General features: G+C 41.2%; 2 protein-coding genes across 2 annotated transcripts in view; both read right to left on the bottom strand.

The window, feature by feature from the left end:
* The window catches only part of LOC124622274 (probable cytochrome P450 6a13), a 229,452-nt gene extending 226,106 nt beyond the window's left edge, over positions 1–3,346 (bottom strand). Inside the window, exon 1 of the mRNA XM_047147938.1 lies at positions 3,286–3,346. The gene's annotated coding sequence lies outside the window, so the exon portion shown is untranslated. The remainder of the gene's footprint in view (positions 1–3,285) is intronic.
* Positions 3,347–15,370: 12,024 nt separating this feature from the next.
* LOC124622214 (cytochrome P450 6a2-like) overlaps positions 15,371–22,402 on the bottom strand; it is an 84,762-nt gene continuing 77,730 nt past the window's right edge. The window contains exon 9 of the mRNA XM_047147862.1: positions 15,371–15,651. Within this exon, the coding sequence (XP_047003818.1) occupies positions 15,482–15,651 (170 nt within the window). The 3' untranslated portion in view covers positions 15,371–15,481. The remainder of the gene's footprint in view (positions 15,652–22,402) is intronic.

Here is a 22,402-nt window from a genome sequence, read left to right as displayed (position 1 = left end):
CGCTTAAAGGGGGGCAGGAAGATTTGGGTTTATTGTCCCGTCGACATCAGGTTTTCAGAGACGGAGCACAAGCTTGCTATGATTCAAGGATGGTAAAGGAAATCAGCCGTGCCCTTCCAAATGAGCCGGCCGGAGTGGCCGTGCGGTTCTAGGCGCTACAGTCTGGAGCCGAGTGACCGCTACGGTCGCAGGTTCGAATCCTGCCTCGGGCATGGATATGTGTGATGTCCTTAGGTTAGTTAGGTTTAATTAGTTCTAAGTTCTAGGCGACGGATGACCTCAGAAGTTAAGTCGCATAGTGCTCAGAGCCATTTGAACCTTCCAAAGGAACAATCCCGGCATTTTCTTAGAGCGGTTATCCGTAAACAGCGGCTTTTTGGCCCCTTGTGTATGACTCTGCCACAAAACATAACGAGCGGTCGCGCACGTACAGTTCCACTGAAACTTCGTAGGCCACGCGCAGAAGTCGGTTTTCGGCCTGAGCGAGTCTATTTTGAAGTGAGGTTAGAAGGATGAGCATTACCAAGGGTAAACTGAGAAGAGATCTTATTGATGAGAGCCTCTAATCGTTCCTAAAATTAAAAACAACATAAAAACGTGACTTCCCTAACTTTCCAAGAAAATGCAAGTCCATTGTTCACATTAGTGTCCGTCAGTCATTGCCATTATTTAATTTTATGAATATCTTACAATTTAATTTTATCAATAAGTAATAACGGTGTTATGTGTTGTATCATGTTTTGTTCAACCTATCTACAGACCTCTACCGTGCCCTCCAATGAGGTCTCGCATGACCCGACTGAAGTCGTAGTGGTTTGGGGTCAGTAGAATCCACGCTACAGGGCCTCTGGCTAAGAGCGTCCTTGAAGTAACCGATTTGTGACAGTTCGTTGTGTCACTGTGGTGCCAACTGCTGTTCCAAATGCTGCTGCAGACGCAACACTATGCGCCAGAGTCCCATAGCGAACACGACGACCGTCCCTCCCGGTAGCGCCACGTAGCCGTCGGGAGCCCCGTCTTCTCGCGACCGTTCATTCTCGTGGATACTGCTGCCAGCGGTCATGTACAGTGGGTACACCCAGCATCTCGTAGCCCTGTTGCACGACCTCTTTCAAACTCAGTGAGCTGTTGATAATACGTCTTCGTCACCGTAAAGGCATTCTTATCTAACGTCAACTCATCCCCTTCAGTCTCATAGGTAACTGACGCTCTAGACCGCTACAGCGTGTATTTAAAGCAAACCCATCCTCATTGTGGCGCTAGGAGCTCCTCTCTTATATTACTGGTGGAAAATCTGAATAGAATTTGCCCCCCCCCCCCTTCTTGCAGTGGTGTACCGTAGGTCTCTAGAAGAGCTTAGCGTTCAAAAAGGTCGGAGAAGGGCACAGGTCACCCCCGTTTTCAAGAAGGGACGTCGAACAGATGTGCAGAACTATAGACCTATATCTCTAACGTCGATCAGTTGTAAAATTTTGGAGCACGTATTATGTTCGAGTATAATGACTTTTCTGGAGACTAGAAATGTACTCTGTAGGAATCAGCATGGGTTTCGAAAATGACGATGGTGTGAATCCCAGCTCGCGCTGTTCGTCCACGAGACTCAGAGGGCCATAGGCACGGGTTCCCAGGTAGATGCCGTGTTTCTTGACTTCCGAAAGGCGTTCGATGCGGTTCACCACAGTCGTTTAATGAATAAAGTAAGAGCATATGGACTATAAGACCAATTGTGTGATTGGATTGAAGAGTTCCTAGATAACAGAACGCAGCACGCCATTTTCAATGGAGAGAAGTGTTCCGAAGTAAGAGTGATTTCAGGTGTGCTGCAGGGGAGTGTCGTAGGACCGTTGCTGTTCACAATATACATAAATGAGCTTGTGGATAACATCGGAAGTTCACTGAGGCTTTTTGCGGAAGATGCTGTAGTATATCGAGAGGTTGTAACAATGGAAAATTGTACTGAAATGCCGAAGTATCTGCAACGAATTGACGCATGCTGCACGGAATGGCAATTGGATCTCAATGTAGACAAGTATAATGTGCTGCGAATACATAGAAAGAAAGATCCTTTATCATTTAGCTACAATATAGGAGGTCAGCAACTGGAAGCTGTAATTCAATAAATCATCTGGAAGTAGGCATTAGGAGTGATTTAAAATGAAATGTTCATATAAAATTAATCGTCGGTAAAGCAGATGGCAGACTGAGATTCATTGGAAGAATCCTAAGGAAATGCAATCCGAAAACAAAGGAAGTAGGTTACAGTACACTTCTTCGCCCACTGCTTGAATATTGCTCACCAGTATGGGATCCGTAACAGATAGGGTTGATAGAAGAGATAGAGAAGATCCAACGGAGAGCAGCTCGCTTCGTTACAGGATCATTTAGTAATCGCGAAAGCGGTAACGGAGATAAGCTCCAGTGGAAGACTCTGCAGGAGAGACGCTCAGTAGCTCGGTACGGGCTTTTGTTGAAGTTTCGAGAACATACCTCCACCGAGGAGTCAAGCAGTATATTGCTCCCTCCTACGTATATCTCGCGAAAAGACCATGAGGATAAAATCAGAGAGATTAGAGCCCACACAGAGGAATACCGACAATCTTTCTTTCCACGAACAACACGAGACTGGAATAGAAGGTAGAACCGATAGAGGTACTCAAGATACCCTCCGCCACACACCGTCAGGTTGCTTGCGGAGTATGGATGTAGATGTAGATGGAATGGCTCTGAGCACTATGGGACTCAACTGCTGAGGTCATTAGTCCCCTAGAACTTAGAACTAGTTAAACCTAACTAACCTAAGGACATCACAAACATCCATGCCCGAGGCAGGATTCGAACCTGCGACCGTAGCGGTTTTGCGGTTCCGGACTATAGATGTAGATGTAGATCTTTCAGATGTATTAACAGGCTTACCAACTTTTCGTTTATGTCGTAAACTCCTTCACGGCGTTGCGATTTCTTTTTTTTCCGTTACTGAAGTTTAAGTTTTAAATTTTGGTTCCGAAAACAAATTTCGTTCGTAGCAGTGTTAATATTTGGCTCCGTCGACTAATGAGTTCACCGACGACCGGCCTAGAGCCATTTTAGGGAAACTAGGAAAACCTGAATCGGGATGGTGGGCCGCGTATTTGAATAGTTGTTTATTTAGAGTCGGCATTTTGTGAGTACTAATTCGTAGACATTATTGTGTACGCACTCGTTATTCGCCAGCTAAAAGCCGTGTAAGTACATTACAGGTGTTTGCACCGGGAAACGTTCAGTAATTGGCAGAGCTGGGAGACTTACTAAAGCTGGCCGTGTCTCGGTAGAGAAGCAGCGACGCGGCGTGGTGCACCGGCGGTCGGCGCCGCACACTTGGAGTGGCGGCTTTTACGAGCCCTCGTTATGGCCAATCAGAAACGTCCTGCCATCTGCAGGCGTTTCACGCTGACTTAGCATAGCACGCATAGACTATTAACTAAATAGGATTCGTGCTGATTCATCTCTCATAGAAATGCGTCAGCGGTCGCAAGTGAGACGACGTTCTCTCAAAAGCAACCACAGCCAGCAAATAGAGGATACCTAAGGTGTTCATGGACGAGTTTCTGCATCCAAAACTATGAGCGAGTGCTTAAAATTATGGCTCAAAATTTTTTCAGTGAAAAATCTTAATGCTTCTTAAAAAAATAAACGTTATTAACATTCTGTATCTTTATTCTTCATGTCTACATATTTATTTCTCAACATAGTCATCCAGGGGACGAGCACATTTCTCACAAAGAGAGACCAATTTATTGATACCGTCATTGTAGAGTGTTTGACTCTGTTGATGGAGCCACAAATACACCTCTGATTACATCATTATCATTATCAAAATAATCTCGAAAGTATTCAGTAAGTTTTGGAAACAGAAGAAAATCGGATGGGGTCAAGTCTGGACTGTGTGGAGGGTGATGGACGACAGTTAACCAAAGGCGTCGGTTTGTAGAAGATGCGGCAGCGCTCGTGTGTGGTATGCCATTGCCATGGTGAGCGAAACCTTCAAATCCGACACTCGATTACAGCACGCTGTTTCTCCAGCGTTGACAAGGTTACATTCCACACTGCCATGTTACACGGTACAACTGCTGTAGTGGCAGGGGGCTGCAAATGTGCAGACATGAAGAATAAAGATGTAGATTGTTACTAGGAGTTCTTTTATTTAAAAACCATGAGTATATTCCTAGATTCGTAACTGAAAACCTGGTTTTTCAGACTTTGTAAGTAGTCTTTCTCGGATAGTTTCGAGCACATGCGACCAAAGTTTCTTCAGCATCTTCGTGACACTTCCCTGCGGGCGTCTGACAGCAACTGAATAAAACACAATTTTAGTGTCATACTGCGTAAATTATCAATATACCGTAATATTACACGAAACTGAGGAAGACAGGACTAAAAAAAGTTGAAAAAGCTATCACCACTTGTACTGTACTCCATTTTAAGCTTCAGTACCTGTTGTTAGTCGTATTTGGTGCGTGTCCCACACACTTGAGTATTTTGTAAGCAGTCTCCTTTGTAGAGTGACTCCATTTCGCTAGTTTATACCACTGAACTGAGGTCTGACAACTGTCTTACCTACGAATGTGTCTACGTGATCGTCCATTTCCTATCACTAGTAATTGTTACAAGCAGGTATTTGTATGAGTTCACAGATTACGACTGTGACTATAGTCATGGCATACTAATTTTTTTTAGTTTTGTGAAGTGCACAGTTTGCATTGATCGACATTTCTGGACATTAGGTGCCAATACTCTACCATCTTTAAATGTTGTCAATATACAACTGAATGTTTGGTGTGGGTGAGGAAAACATAGTCTGATTTCACAGATCATAAATTAAACAAAATTTCTCGGATTTCCAACCTCGTCAAGCAATCAAAACTGCACGAGCTTTTGGTCGAGTCTCCTTGGCCAGTGTAATGCCGTGTGCCACAACAGCCAAAGATTATTTGACCGAAAGCTGGTGGAATTTTGATTGTTTGACGCGGTTGGAAACCTGAGAACTTTTTATTCGATGTTACCAACACGATATTCTGCATTCTTGCAGGACCTAAACTACTCCAGGCAAAGACAGGGACGATTCCTATTATGAGGCCACAGCCGACTACCTGTTCCATCCTTGTCACAGTGACCAGTAAGTATGTGTAAGGGGCGTTCAAAAAGAAACGTGCCGGAGGCATAATTATAGAAACCAGTAGCTGTATATTAGAAGTATTGTCCCTGGTTGTTGAGACACTTATCCCACTGTGACACAAGGCGGCGAATGGCTGTCTCATAAAATTCCCAGGGCTGCTATGTTAACCAGTTCCGCGCATACAGCTGGACGTCGTCATCCGAGGTGAAACGTTTGCCCCTCAGAGCCTTTTTAAGGGGATCAAAAATGGCGTAATCAGAGGGAGAGAGGTCCGGACTGTATGGGGGTGGCCGAGAGCCTCCCATTTGAATTTCTGCAGGAGTGCCCGCGACTGTATTGGCCGTATGAGGCTTTTCACTGTCGTGGAGCAGAATGACCCTACGGGTAAGATTGGTCGTTTTGATTTGATCGCTTGGCGAAGGGTGGTCAAGGTTTGCGAGTAACGCTGGGCATTCAATGTTGTCCCGTGCTGCAAGAAGTGAATCAAGAGGGGGCCATCTTGATCAAAGAAGAACGTCAGCATGACCTTTTCTGCACTCGTGTGGACGACGACGTCCAGCTGTACGTGCGGAACTGGGTAACATCACAGCCCGGGTATTTTATGAGACAGTCATTCACTACCTTGTGTCACAGTGATACCAGTGTCCCAACAGCCAGGGTCAATACTTCTAACATACAGTTAATGGTTTCTGTAATAATACCTCCGGCTCGGTTCTTTTTGAATGCCCCTTATAAATGCCCGTGTATGTGAATTAGTTTATTTTTGTTGTTCTGAAACTGTAATACCACGACATAGCGAATGTCCTTGTATAAGAGATCCGCGGCTGAATAAAACTACTATTATTACTACTAGATCTCGGGCTAAATTCTGTTTTTATTAAATTTCAACGATTTAGATCTGGGTGTCATACTAAAGAACACAAAAAACTCGAAGAAGCAGTAAGGTGCAGCAATTTGTAGGGATAGGAAGTTAAACGACCACAAAGCTTGAGTGGTAGGTAAATCAGATTAAATTAGATTAGATTACTACTTGTTCCATAGATCATGAATACGACAGTTCGTAATGATGTGTAACGTGTCAGGTTAATAAAAGGTGTCTATACAAGATATTACATTAGACAAAATATTACATGACACTCAATATTTTTAATTTTTTTTGTGGGGTTGGGAAATTACCCACTTACTATATCCAAAAATTCATCTAATGAGTAGAAGGAGTTGACATTAAGAAATTCTTTTAATTTCCTTTTAAATGCTATATGGATATCTGTCAGCCTTTTGATGCTATTAGGTAAGTGCCCAAAGACTTTTGTGGCAGCATAATTTACCCCCTTCTGAGCCAAAGTTAGATTTAACCTTGAGTAGTGAAGGTCATCCATTCTCCTAATGTTGTAGCCATGTACACTGCTATTACTTTTGAATTCGTTCGGATTGTTAATAACAAATTTCATAAGTGAATATATATATTGTGAGGCTACAGCGAAGATTTCTAGCTCTTTAAATAAGTGTCTGCAGGATGATCTTGGATAAGCTCCAGCAATTATTCTGATTACACGCTTTTGTGCAATGAACACTCTTTTACTCAACGATGAGTTACCCCAGAATATGATGCCATACGAAAGTAAAGAATGAAAATACTCGTGGTAAGCTAATTTACTCAGATGTATATCGCCAAAATTTGCAATGACCCTAATATCATAAATAGCTGAACTCAAACGTTTCAGCAAATCCTCAGTGTGTTTTTTCCAGTTCAACCCCTCATCAATGCATACACCTAGAAATTTTGAATATTCTACCTTAGCTACCGATTTCTGATCGACGTCTATATTTATTAATGGGGTCATTCCATTTACTGTGTGGAACTGTATATACTGGGTTTTGTCAAAGTTTAATGAGAGCCCATTTGCAGAGAATCACTTAATGATTTTCTGAAAAACATTGTTTACAATTTCACCAGTTAATTCTTGTCTGTCGGGTGTGATAGCTATACTTGTATCATCGGCAAAAAGTACCAGCTTTGCATCTTCATAAATATAGAATGGCAAGTCATTAATATATATTAAGAACAGCAGGGGACCCAAGACCGAACCTTGCGGCACCCCATTCTTGATTGTTCCCCAGTTTGAGAAATCACCAGTTTTTTGCATATTATGTGAACTGTTTATTTCAACTTTCTACACTCTTCCAGTTAGGTATGATTTAAACCATTTGAGCACTGTCCCATTCATACCACAGTACTTGAGCTTATCTAGAAGTATTCCATGATTTATGCAATGAAAAGCCTTTGGTAGATCACAAAAAATCCCAACGGATGACTTCCGGTTACTCAGAGCATTTAATATTTCATTACTGAACGTGTATATAGCATTTTCCGTTGAGAAACCCTTCTGGAAACCAAACTGACATTTTGTTAAAACTTTATTTTTACAAAGTTGTGAAGCTACTCTACAATACATTACTTTTTCAAGAATTTTGGATAAGGCAGTCAGCAGAGAGATTGGGCGGTAGTTGTTGACATCAGTCATATCCCCTTTTTTATGCAGTGGTTTAACAATGGCATACTTCAGTCTATCTGGCAAAATGCCCTGCTTCAGAGAGCTATTACATATGTGGCTAAGAATCCCACTTATTTCTTGGCAACAAGCTTTTATTATCCTGCTGGAAATGCCATCAAATCCATGTGAGCTTTTATTCTTGAGAGAGTTTATTATCTTCCTAATTTCAGAAGGAGGGCTGGGTGGAATTTCAATTCTATCAAATGATGTGGGTAAAGCCTCTTCCATTAACTGCTTTGCTTCTTCTAATGCACATTTAGATCCTATTTTCTCTACAACATTTAAAAAATGATTATTCAAAATATTTTCGACTTCCGGCTTGTTGTTTATCAAGTTTCCATTCGCTTTGTTGGTGATACCGTCATCCTGTACTCTTGGTTGTCCTGTCTCCCTTGTAATAATATTCCAAATTGTTTTGATTTTGTTATCAGAGGTATTATTCTCAGACATGATGCACATGCTTCTGGACTTTTTAATAACCTTTCTTAATGTAGCACAGTAGTTTTTATAATATTTGGCTGTTTCTGGGTCATTATTCTTTCTTGTTGTTAGATACAGTTCCCTTTTTTGGTTACAAGATATTTTTATTCCTTTAGTAAGCCAAGGTTTTTTGCATTGGTTTCTTATAATTAGATTTAACTACTTTCTTGGGGAAACAGTTTTCAAATTCTCTTATAAGTGTATCATGAAATAAGTTATATTTTAAATTAGCATTGGGTTCCTTGTACACCTCATCCCAGTCTAACTGCTGAAGATTTTCTTGAAATTTCTAATTGTTGAGTCATTAATTGAATGCACAACTTTGGAGGGTAGTTTTGAATTACTGAATGGAGCTATGTCATATACTGTAATTAGCTGAGCATCATGATCAGAAAGCCCATTCTCAACAGGACAAGAATTTATGTTTTTAAACCTATCTTGGTCTGCAAAAGTGTTATCTATCAATGTGCTCTGTCCTTTACTACCCGAGTAGGAAAATTAATGACAGATGTCAAACTGAAAGAACCGAGAAAGACTTCCAGGTCATTCTTCCTATTACACTCTTTCAGTGAATCAACATTGATGTCCCCACAAATAATAATTTGCTTTCCCCTATCTGACAGATAGCACAACAAGGCATCCAAGTTTTCCAGGTATAAATGAAAGTTTCCTGAAGGGAACATAATACTGTTACATTTATAAAATAGCCCTCCTTCAGTTTGACAGGCACATGCTTCTATATGTTGCTCTAGACAAAACGTTTTTGTATTTAAGCTATCTACAAAATGATAACTTTTGACATATATGGCAACTCCTCCTCCCACCTTATTCTCTCTACTCAAATGTGCAGCTAGTTTATAACCACTGATATTTACCTTTTCCATATCAGACACAATGTGATGCTCAGACAGGCATAGTATATCTATTACATTATCAGATTCAATGTCATCTAAACAAACCAGGAGCTCATCTATTCTTCCATCCCGGAATATTTTGGTGAAAAATGGTAACATTATTTTTTACTTTACTTTTATGAGAATCTACTTTTTTCTTTAATCCACCAATATTTTGGTTAAATATGGTAACATTATTATTTACTTTCCTGTTGTGAGAATTTTGTGAGTTTTGGACCTCTTTAGCACCTGCCTGCCTGAACTTCTCATTGGACACTGATATTAGTCTAAAAAAGAGGTACATCCATGAGTACTAGTGTCCCCCCTTATGGATTTCGCTAACAACCCTGCCAGTTTACCCTTCCCTTTCCTGTTGAGATGTAGGCCATGTCTTGTGAAATCCCCCCTATCAATAGCCTCGACAGGAACCAATCCAATGTCTGACAGAGTGGCCGCCCTATGCAACTGATCGAACTCCATATTTACCCTCCTGACAGAGCGGTTCAACTGGGGCAGATCATGCCGCACAAAAGCAGGCACCAGCCCAACGCTGGTATGGGTCGTTGTTGAGGCTATTTTCACCAGGTCACAGCCCTTATCCCCATCAATACTGTTTCCCACTCCAACCACTATCATCACATGATCCTGCTTTGTGAATCCCTTGCACAAGGAACCTATATCCTCTACCACCTGGCTAAGACTTGCACTTGGTTTGAAAAAGTTTGTGAACTGGTACCTGGCACCTAATTTTTCCTGCAAAATCTGGCCCACACCTCTTCCATGGCTGCTACCTAGCAACAGAACTTTCCTCTTACTTTCTACTTTTTTTCAAACAGTTGGTTTCCTAGTGAGATTCTGTTGCATCTTAACTACATCTGCTTCTACTGGAGCCTTTTCCTTACTTAACTGTGGTAGCAAGGCAAATCTATTGGTTGTGCCAATTGAGAAACTGTCACACACTGTCCTCTTTCTGTGGCCCCTGTTCCCAGCTACCACTTCCCACCGCTGTTTGCCCTCTTCCCCCCTTAACCTCTTCACTTCCTCCCTCGCTCTGTCCAAATCAGCCTGAAGGACTCTAATTTTCTCCTCATGTTCAGTTATAATCCTATCTCTTGAGCAAACCCTGCAAGAGAATGGAAGAGTCTCGTTTGCTTCCCCAATTCCCACGCCGCTACAATTTCCCCAATGAAACCACTTGTCACAACAGCTGCACAAAACCCCTGAACTAACTTTCCTACTGCAGCTCACACACTTAGTATCCATGGTAGTTTGGATATTAGTTAAGAGATTTACTAAGCGATAACGATAATATATTAAATACAGATGCAAAAGGACACTAAATATGTTTTGGAAACTAATATGTAAGTAAACTATTAGCAAATGCACTTAAATTTGTGGTATAACGCTAAATATGCACGATCAAAAATTAGGCCTAAACAGACGAATGTAGCCAAAACGAACTTTTTGCGATAAGTGGAAGAATACATAAATAAAAGAAAAACATTTAATGGAAAGCTTGAAGAGCACACTAATGAATGTGCTTAATTAGTTAATCTATACCAAATGCACTTAAGATTGCGGTATAACGCTAAGTATGCACACTCGGAAAGTAAGGCAAAGCTGCGAAATATAAACAAAACGAACTTCGGCGATTACTGGAACAATACGCAAATGAAAGAAAAACCTTTAATGGTGAGCTTGAAAGGCACCCTAATGAACGTATTTAATCAGTTAAACTACAGCAATTGCACTTCCAATTGCGGTATAACGCTAAATATGCACACTCGAAAAATTAGGCCTAAGCAGCAGTAAGTAAACAAACGAACTTTTTGCGATTACTAGAACACTACGCAAATAAGAGTAAAACTTGTAATGGTGAGCTTGAAGAGTACACTAAAGAACGTATTTAATTAGTTAAAAGTGTTCAACTACAGTTAATTACAACTTAAATAACTTATCTTTCACGAGAGCTCTGTCTCCGTACGTGCGGCCCTGTGCAAGGCTACCAACCCTATTGCAAGACTTCAGTTTAATGGTAGCACAACGAAAATCATTCAGCCTACAAAGAAAATTGCTCATAAAATAGTGATTTATTACTGTTAGCATCTAACAATCCCCTGCCGATGTCCTTCCAAAATGACCTAAAATGTCTAAACTTTGTCGAAACCAATCGTCTCAAACAGTTTAATGGCTTCCCATCTCAACAGCAGATACATTGATTTGGCTTGTTGTGCACAAGGTCCACAGTTCACTGCGTACTATTCTACATCCTACTTTCGTGTTTACCACAAATATTATTCGGCTACACGTCATTCTGTTGTTCTACGTCCTACATCAATACAAGGTCTTGCACATATTTTCATATTTCAGTGCCCAACGTAGCTGGTACCACCACATGAGGACCGAGTTCTGTCGGTTTATGTAACTCTCCATCGCACACAAAGAATTGCGGTTAAGTTGCAAAATAGCTTGCAATCTGCATCAACTGATTGTTCCTTCTGTCATTTTGTATCGTACAAACTTTCTGACTCAGGATACTAGTATTTTTACGTGATTTGCTGGGTCGATGAATCACTCAAAATCAAATTCATTCTTTGAGTTTCAGTGCCCAGCCTGTTTACCGTGTTGACGAATATTTTGAACCTAATAGGCATCTTAAGCTGTATGACGCTTTCTGTCCTTGAATTTTCTCCCACACAGCTAACATCGAAAATGAGTAATGCTCTGTTGAGACTCAGCATACCTTTCTCCATTGTAGATCAATTCTTTTCCATTCTCTGCAATTGCTGTGAGCCATAGGCGAACATACTCGTATGTTAGGCCCTGACCACCTCCTGACGAAACGTAGCTGAGTGCATTATCGCTTACATTGCATGGCAACACAAATATCTTCCATAATTTAGGAAAACTGATACTTGTCCAGTTGTTAATAATACCTTCAACTCACTGAATGCATATTCACGCTCTACTAACCTGTGAAACTTCTCTCATTCTTCAATACAGCAGCCATGTTATTTCTGCAGATTTCGGTGAAATCTTCTGGTAATATTTTCCCAGGCTCAAAGAAGACTACAACTCTTTTTACGTGCACAGTGCTAGAAAATGCTGTACAGTTTTTATATTGCCGGCCGGAGTGACCGTGCGGTTCTAGGCGCTTCAGTCTGGAGCCGAGCGACCGCTACGGTCGCAGGTTCGAATCCTGCCCCGGGCATGGATGTGTGTGATGTCCTTAGGTTAGTTAGGTTTAATTAGTTCTAAGTTCTAGGCGACTAATGACGTCAGAAGTTAAGTCGCATAGAGCTCAGAGCCATTTGAACCAATTTGAACAGTTTTTATTTTTCTGGGGTTCCATCCCAAAGCTTTTGTGATTAGTTATGTACCCCAAATAATGTACTTCTTCCAGCACGAATTGACACTTTTCCAAGCTGACTGTTAGATGTACAATTTGCAGCCGTTTAACATTTCCCTTGTCTGCAGTACATGCTATTTCGTATTACGTCACCTAAATACATACAATGCTTTGATTTCAATCCTTACAATACTCTAAGAGGCGCTGAAACATTGGCGATGCGTTCTTCAGCCCAAACAACATACGCTAATACTGATAATGTACTCAAAGGATTGTAAATGCTGTCTTTGACTAATATTCTACTGGTATCTCTAACTAGTAACAGCCACTCCGCTGATTCGTGGTAAAAAGTATCTTCATTGCACCAGATTAAGCGAAGTTTCTACTATAATCAGAATTGGATAAGCATCTGGTACTGTACCGTTGTTAACGTATCGATAGTCACAAGAAAAGCGATACTCCCTCGTATTATCTGCACTTTTGTTTGGAATGATTATCACTGTTTCCTAGGGCCTAGAATGTTTCGCAGTAATAGCATCTCATGTCAACTGGGCACTAAATTCATTCGTCCTTGGTTGCAGATCATGTGGTATACAGTACCGTTAACAGTACACAGGCAGTTCATTCCCAGTTGGTTTTTGCACTGTGTCTGGGGTCGCTAGAAAAGACCTGTGATGACTGAACGTGCTTCGTTGTTTGACGATCATTGCTCCGTCACTACCTTCTCTACCCGTTCCAAGTGTGGTGTTTTCTCCGGTAATGCAGCTACACTTGCAGGCTACTTACGTTTATCGTCCGAATTTGCCCTATCTAAATCGTCTCCTGCTTGGGGACTATCAATCCGCTGGATAATTCCACGTCTGTGGTCTCAAATTTATCTTTACCAACAGTATCAGCTCAACCCGTAACTCATGTATGTATATCACACTCCTGCAAGGAAATCACTGTGGTTCATTTAATTTCTCATTTTCCTTTGGTAACTGCAATACGCACAATACAGTGTCTCTACTATACTACAACATATTGTTATCAGACTATGAGTCAAGACATGGTTCACTGGGAAAGTAATGAGGAGGAAGGGGGGGGGAGCTTACCAAACTTGACAGAGAATAGCAACTAATATTGTGCAGAGGAAAAGCTTGGACTGTCATCATAAAACATCATAAGAAAGATTGTGTGAAGTGCCTCAGACCAACACGGCAAATCGGTTAATGTTATCCATAGTCATTTATGTGGAGTTGCCTTTAATACTGTGTGAAAAGATATTAACTTTTTTGTGCCCAAATAGGACTATGAAGTCGAGTGCTCTGTGAGCCTATGTATCACCAAATGATAATCTGAAGGTTTTTTCTGTGGCTTATGCGTTTTTCTTATTTATTTATTATGTCACTCTGCGTTTCATCAAACTGTCCAGTTTCTGATGTCACTCAATCGTTCATAGTTTTTTCCTAACTACGACATGGTTTGTGTGTTATGTATCCACCCATTCACTAATGTATCATGTCTTTTTTGTTTGTTTATCTTGTATTATGCATTTCATCACTTCTCAGTTGTCATCACAAAGAGACGTTTCGATCATAACTGTGTCTATAACCTCCTTTTAAATATTTTTATTCCCCGTCATGTTATGGTGTGATTTAGGTAGCGTACATAGTTGCAGTCCCTTTTTTAGAATCCTCATTCACTTGTCCTTATTACTGAGAATAAATTAACACTGTACTACAGTCAGTCAATGAGTTCCCCCTTCGCCAAGTTAGAAAGCCAGGAGAATTATATCAGTTTGTATAAATATATTTTCCTACATCTTCGACACTGCCACTAAATGTATGTCTTACACTTATCTGTCTGTTACTGTTATTTCTGTGTGTGTGTTCTGTCAAACAAACTGACACACGCACTTGCTGAAATTTTGTAAGAAACACTTACTGCTGACTGTATTTACAGATGTGTATGCTCCTCAACATTGGGTACTAATGTTGTATATTTATCTCTACACTATCATTACTTTTGGGTGTACTTTCTCCAACAAATTAACACAACCAGCTATTGAATTTTTTGATTATTGTTGTCGTATGGTACATTGAATGTACAGTCAAAGGATGATTGTCACCAATTCTAGTTAAATGTTTGTATATATTGGTACATTTACATGAACGCCACGTCTTGTTAGAATGTTATATAATTAGAGAGATCTCTAAGTACTTCGTAACCTTTAAAGAAGAACTATGCTAATGTGATAGTACACTTGTAGGAAGGGGGTTTCCAATTACTCCCTCCTAGCTTTTATATCCCTTTTTGCAAGTTTTGTAAGATTTATATGAGCTATTTCACCTAGTTTCATCCTTCAGGCAGATCTTGGAACTTGTATGCTTATGTTCAAGACTGATGCCACATTACAGTATACAACTAAAGGGCACATTTAAGTGATTATTTAACAAATCTTATATGATGAATTTGTTGTAAATTGGTTCATATGAAGAGTTAGGAACCCATCCACAGTGCAAAATAGGAACTCTTGTGTTGACATGTTTGAGGTTGCCATACTTCCAACACTGCAGTCTATTGATATTTCTCTTCTTCCAAGGTAATTAAAATTTTATGTTACTCCAGAATTTGGGTCCTTATCTTCTGACAGAAATTATGTCACTAATTGTTGCATAAACGTTCATCTTTAAACTTAGATGATGTTACAGAAGTTAAACTGCAAATATGATTACTGAATCTAAAGCTTTACTTTGTACTGCATGTTAATGACATATCAGAGGCAGTTTATTAAAATAAATTTCTACTCACTGGTAAACAAATAAAAAATAGACTTTATCACCCACACCACTTGCTTGAATAACATTCAAAGGCATTGAAACAGAAGAGAAAAACATATAAAACAAAGTCCACATTGTTGTAAATGTAAGAGTGTTTATTAATAATAATTATCCTCATTGGTCATAAGTGAAATGTCACATTTATTGTATGTTATGTACAACTCAGCACAGCACAGCACATATGAAACCTGGAGGATTAGAATGTATTACACCCGGTTTGATTGGCACGGTCAGTGAGCCAGAGGTTGGAACCGGAGCCATAATCCGCCCTTGGCGGTCCTCAGGAACCCTCTGGGATCCAGTTGGAGAGGCACTGGAGTTCGTGGGGTGGTGGTGATCTTGAAGTTCAGTACTAGGGTGGCGAGGCCCATCTTCACCTGCGACTGCGCGAAACGTTGTCCTGCAACACACCGAGAACACACTTCAACCCAACTGACATCCGAATGCACAGAAAACAGCAGACTTCCAATAATGTATGCTCTAGACCTACACATCTAGAAACTTCTTCGTCAACTCCATGTCAATGACAGCAGTAGACCTCTTACGTTGAAGAAAGTTTTCTTTGCTTGTGCAAAAGGGGCAATCAAATAAGTTTCCATTCGAAGACCACACTAACCTGTTGCCAACATACCGCTGCTTGTTTACCAGCATCGGAATAGTGCCAGGTTCCATATACACTGCACCAACGCTGTCCAATGGAAACTTTTTGCTGGCCATTTGCTCCTGCTATCTTCCCTGGCTTCGGCCATCCAGTGTTACCTTACTTTCACTCCTTCCACTACTGTGCAGTTCGCAGTTTTGATGAGTAGTAAGTCGTTATTCATCTTTATACTAGTCCTCAACGTGTCCGCCTTCACTCTCTAGATCCTTAAGCCATACTGCACATTCCTTTAATCTTGGCTTCTAGGACCCCCTTAGATCCGGCCAGTAGGGCTACATCGTATGCGAATCTCATTCGTGAACCCTTATCCCTCTTCGGAAACCGTGACTTCGGTATAGAACTTGTACAACAGGAGTGATAAGGCGCGACCACTTTTGTTACTTCTCTTGTATTTTGTGTATGCTGTGAGTTATTCGTCCTTTCTTGATTCTAACGCAACTCTTTTAAGAATTTTTACTACTGTGTTATTCATAAGAAACTCTCGGGCTTCAGAAAACGATTGCCCGAAAATAATTTTGTGAATAAGTTAAAAAGCTCCTGCTCCTTCAAAATTTGTTATGATTAGCCAATGGTGCCGTGGCGTCAGGAGGGAGTCAGAAACTCTCTCGCACCCCTTGACAGGAATCCGAATCTAATGAATGTAAGGGCTCACAAGGAAACACACGCGAGAAAGTGCGCGTTCTACAGGAATAAATATTATGAGCCAATTAGGAAGTCCGTAGCAAGGATTTTAAATGAACATTCTTCCGTAGCGTGGCTGCCAAGAAGAATGCCGGGTCTCATGCTCTACCATTTCTGAAGGCTACAACTGACTTAGATTTTATCTTTCAAAGAAAGATTCATCGCCCCGCGGGATTAGCCGAGCGGTCTAGGCGCTACAATCATAGACTGTGCGGCTGATCCCGGCGGAGGTTCGAGTCCTCCCTCGGGCATGGGTGCGTGTATTTGTCCTTAGGATAATTTAGGTTAAGTAGTGTGTAAGCTTAGGGACTGATGACCTTAGCAGTTAAGTCCCATAAGATTTCACATACATTTGAACATTTGAAAGATTCATCCTAGTGTCTCAAACAGTACTGTTTTATGGCAGATAGGTGAAAGGAGGTCGAACGAAGTGAGTTCTGCATCACTTACCTGGTCTCAAGGAGGGTTTTCGGTTCTGAAGAAGTACCCTGAGGTGACAAAAGGCAGGGGATTGCTCCTAATACCTTGTCAGACCTCATTTTGCACCAACTCCACGCGGCATGGACTCAACAAGTCGTTGGAACTCCTACAAAGAAATACAGAGCCGTGCTGCCTCTATAGCCGTCCGTAATTGCTAAAGCATTGCTGGTGCCGGATTCTGTGCACGAACTGACATCTCGATTAAGTCCCATAAATGTTCGATGGGATTTATTTCGGGAGATGACCAAATCATTCCCTCGAATTTTCTAGAATGCTCTCCAAACCTATTGTTGTTGTTGTTGCGGTCTTCAGTCCTGAGACTGGTTTGATGCAGCTCTCCATGCTACTCTATCCTGTGCAAGCTTCTTCATCTCCCAGTACTTACTGCAACCCACATCCTTCTGAATCTGCTTAGTGTATTCATCTCTTGGTCTCCCTCTACGATTTTTACCCTCCACGCTGCCCTCCAATGCTAAATTTGTGATCCCTTGATGCCTCAGAACATGCCCTACCAACAGGTCCCTTCTTCTTGTCAAGTTGTGCCACAAACTCCTCTTCTCCCCTATTCTATTCAATACCTCCTCATTAGTTACGTTATCTACTCGTCTAATCTTCAGCATTCTTCTGTAGCACCACATTTCGAAAGCTTCTATTCTCTTCTTATCCAAACTAGTTATCGTCCATGTTTCACTTCCATACATGGCTATACTCCATACAAATACTTTCAGAAACGACTTCCTGACACTTATATCTATACTCGATGCTGACAAATTTCTCTTCTTCAGAAACGCTTTCCTTGCCATTGCCAGTCCACATTTTATATCCTCTCTACTTCGACCATCATCAGTTATTTTGCTCCCGAAATAGCAAAACTCCTTTACTACTTTAAGTGTCTCATTTCCTGATCTAATTCCCTCAGCATCACCCGACTTAATTCAACTACATTTCATTATCCTCGTTTTGCTTTTGTTGATGTTCATCTTATATCCTCCTTTCAAGACACTGTCCATTCCGTTCAACTGGTCTTCCTAGTCCTTTGCTGTCTCTGACAGAATTACAATGTCATCGGCGAATCTCAAAGTTTTTATTTCTTCTCCATGGATTTTAATACCTGCTCCGAATTTTTCTTTCGTTTCCTTTACTGCTTGCTCAATATACAGATTGAATAACATCGGGGAGAGGATACAACCCTGTCTCACTCCCATCCCAAACACTGCTTCCCTTTCATGCCCCTCGACTCTTATAACTGCCATCTGGTTTCTGTACAAATTGTAAACAGCCTTTCGCTCCCTGTATTTTACCCCTGCCACCTTTAGAATTTGAAAGAGAGTATTCCAGTCAACATTGTCAAAAGCTTTCTCTAAGTCTACAAATGCTAGAAACGTAGGTTTGCCTTTCCTTAATCTTTCTTCTAAGATAAGGCGTAAGGTCAGTATTGCCTCACGTGTTCCAACATTTCTACGGAATCGAAATTGATCTTCCCCGAGGTCGACTTCTACAAGTTTTTCCATTCGTCTGTAAAGAATTCGCGATACTATTTTGCAGCTGTGACTTGTTAAACTGATAGTTCGGTAATTGTCACATCTGTCAACACCTGCTTTCTTTGGGAAAATTGTGGCCCGGTGACATGGCGCCATTGTCATCCATAAAAATTCCATCGGTGTTTGGGAACATGGAGTCCATGAATGGCTGCAAAATGTCACCAGGTAGCCGAACATAAGAATTTACTGTGAATAATCGGTTCGGTTCGACAGAGTAGCCAGTCAATTCCATGTAAAGACACCCCTCACCATTATGGGTACAGCACCAGCTTCCACAGTGCCTCGTTGACAACCTGAGCCCATGACGTTGTGGGGTCTGCGCCACACTCAAATCCTACCATCAGCTGTTACCAACTGAAATCGAGATGTCTGACCAAGCTACGGTTTTCCAGTTGTCCAGGGTCCAACCGGTATGCTCACGAGCCCAGGAGCGGCGCTGCAAGCGATGTCGTGATGGTAGCAAAGCACTCGCGTCGGTCGTCTGTTGTCATAGCCAATCAACGACTTATTTCGCCGCATTGTCCTAACAGATACGTTAGTCGTGCGTCCCACATTGATTTTTGCGGTAATCTGACGCAGCGTTGCTTCTCTTTTCGCACTGACTAATCTACGCAAAAGCCGCCGCTCTCGGTAGTTAACTCTAGGACGCCTAAGGGGGGGGGGGGGGGGGTTCGTTGAACCCACAATTTTTTTATGTCCCCTGCTTTTGCCCAAGTAACTTTCATACTACATATTCCCTTTGAGTTATTGTTTGTTGGCTATTTTATGAAACGTTAGTGTCAATATATTTTATAGAAAATTCTTGCTTTGAAAGAAAAAATAAATAAACTTATTATGGGTCCAACAAACCCCCCCCCCCCCTCCTTAGGCTTCCATGCTATAGAAAATTTCCCTTAGTAGGATTTCGTATTTCTCATCTCTACAACAATGCAAGTTAGTTTCTTGTTGGTTGGTATTCTTGATATTCACAACAACTGGTTTACTTTCAGAGGAAGTGATTGTTGATGTCAGTCAGCTATTATTTATCTTGTAAACTTGCAGTGAGTTAGTGCAGTTCCCAACACGTAGGCCTCCAGTAACTTTGGTGTCCTACACAGCAAAAACGAAACCAAGTAAAAACTTACTGATGTTGTCAACAATGCACCAAGATAAAGACACCGTTGGAAGAGATAAGAATAAAACAGAGATAAATGCATAGTATAATTCCACTAAAGGTGGAATTGATACCATTGATCAAATGGCGCGTATGTAGTCCTGCAAGAGGGGAGCAAAGGGATGGCCTCTATCTGTATTTTACTCTCTCATCGACATTTGTGCTATCAATGCAACCACCATATTCATCCAGCAACATCCAAGTGGAATGAAAAGAAACACAACAAACGGAAACTTTATCTTCTGCAAGCTGGGATGGAACTAGTGAAATTGCAGGTAGATGAAAGAAGTGCCAATGCAAGAAGGTTATCTAACCAAATTGTTCAATCAATGGAGACTATTCTACAAAAGAAAATCAAAGAAGTGGCAACAGAAGCACGTCAGCCTCCTGCGGGGAAAGGTCGGTGCCATGTTTGTATAAGAGAAGCTAAAACAAAGAAGCAGAAGTACAACAATCTAAGTAAACCAAAACAGTATTGTGGACAGTGTCAGAAACATGTGTGTAACACACATTCAGAAAAAATTGTGAAGTGTGTCTCTCGCCTTGAAGTTGAGGACTCAGAGTAGCCTATTGTATATGAACACATCTGTATTTTGTATTGTAATATGTCAATTTTTTACTCACTCAATCCAATATTTATAACAATTAAGAACACTTATAAACTGATGCCTTAGTTAAAATACATAAACCATTTTGAAAGTTGTAATTTTTCATCAGTAAACTTATTTAATACCTGTGGGCTCGCCGAACCCCCCCCCCCCCCCCCTTAGGCATCCAAGTTAGAAAAAAAAAGGCTTGGGCGTCCTAGGGTTAAGTGAAATCGACTGCGTTGTCCGTGGTGAGAGGTAGCGCCTGAAATTTAGTATTCTCGGCACACCCTTGACACTGGGGGCTCGGGATATTGAATTCCATAACCGTTTCCGAAATGGAATGTCCCATGCTTCTAACTCCAACTACCATTCGTTCCCGTCGTGCGGCCATTATCACGTCCGAAACATTTTTTAACATGGGTCACCCGAGTACAAACGACAGCTTCGCCAATGCACTACCTTTTTATATCTTGTGCACACGATACGTCCGCCATCTGAATGTGTGCAGATCGTTATCTTAGGACTATTGTCACCTCGGTGTGTATGACCTCCCCTGGTCCTTTTAAGTAAATTATTGTGTTGTGAATCAGCCAGGAAAAACTCTCCAGGGCCGCAGAAAATGACAGGCCCACCACCGTAATAAAAAGAAGGGAAGAGAAGTAGTAAGTTAGTGGTGCAGTCACTGGTGGCACTGAATATTTTTGCGTTTATTATGCAGCGTTTAACAGTCGACTGCGTTGATCGTGGCGATGTGCATACAACATTACGGAACATGATGCATGAGAGTGGGGACAAGTTGCAGGTACTGTGCGAGCTGCCATAGAGGCTATAGCAACAGTTCATCGTGGAATCCCGCAGTCACTTCAGACAAATGTTTCATTAAACGAGGCCTTACCAAATTTATCCTTCAGTTCCAGCTTTTCTGCCATATCTAATACCCTCAGTCCCAGCAGGACCACAAATTACAGTTTTGCTTCTACTTTCCTCACATTTACTTACACCGATTTTAAACAAACGGCATCTCCATCGTAAGTACTTCACGTATACAATGCATGACACTCTCTATTTCTCTGTAAATTGAGAGCAAAGTTTCACCAGAATACGGCTCCTCCTTTGACCCCCACTTTCCTACTCTTCATTTTGACACAGAGATTCTTTTCTGCCCGATGGAGTTTTGCTCTCTCAGTAAGTCCGTTCTAACTGCGTTCTTGACGTAACACTGTAAAACATCTGTGTTCTTGCACGAACCACTTCACCTGTGGCTTCCAATTCCCGCCAATCCATCCCATTGTTGGCCCACTTTATTTTAGTTTTCTCTGCACTACCCGTTGAAAAAGTTACTGTTTCAAAAGGAGGAACAGGTGGACAAGGTGACTTAAGTGCTTGAGGTACAAGCTCTATGTAACCTACACAATCTTACGAGAATACGGCCGAAGTCGAAATAAAATGTAAAGAAAGGAAAGCTTAGGATTCTCGCAGAAACATTAATTTCTATAAAAATCTTGTTTTTTATGTTGTCTGTGTCAGATAAACACTTGGAAGACAGACAAAGGCGTGACATCTCTGGAGCACAGCTTAAATAAGCATTTTAAATCACTGTGTCGAAAATGAATTTTCTGCCATACGAAATGTATGCTGTTGTGAAACTTAGTGACAGATTACAATGATGTACCATACCGCACTTTGTCTCTTACTTTTACGTTCCAAAATTTTAAAAAAAAGTCTTTTATATACTTCTGAGTACGATACATTAGTTCACGTAAGGGAGTATGGTTGGAATAGTGCAAATCTCTGAAACCTGCATCTACAGGTACATCTTCACTGCGCAAGCCGCTTTACTTTCGCCCTTCTGTGTACCATTTGCATACGACTCGTGGGAAAAGCGGCTGTCGATGAAATGTGGTTAAAAGGCGTATTTCCATATGGATCAATGAAAGGATGCCGATTTTCATGACTGATTCCAGAAGACCCTGCTGTTGGCAGTCTACAGTCCAAATACTGTTCTAGAACAACATCATATTCCACGACCATTGATAGTGCCTTCA

The sequence above is a fragment of the Schistocerca americana genome, chromosome 7, assembly GCF_021461395.2.
Source record: "Schistocerca americana isolate TAMUIC-IGC-003095 chromosome 7, iqSchAmer2.1, whole genome shotgun sequence".
In the NCBI taxonomy this organism is placed as follows: Eukaryota; Metazoa; Arthropoda; class Insecta; order Orthoptera; family Acrididae; genus Schistocerca; species Schistocerca americana.
Note: the sequence above shows the minus strand (reverse complement) of the source record. Positions and strands in the feature narration are given on the sequence as shown.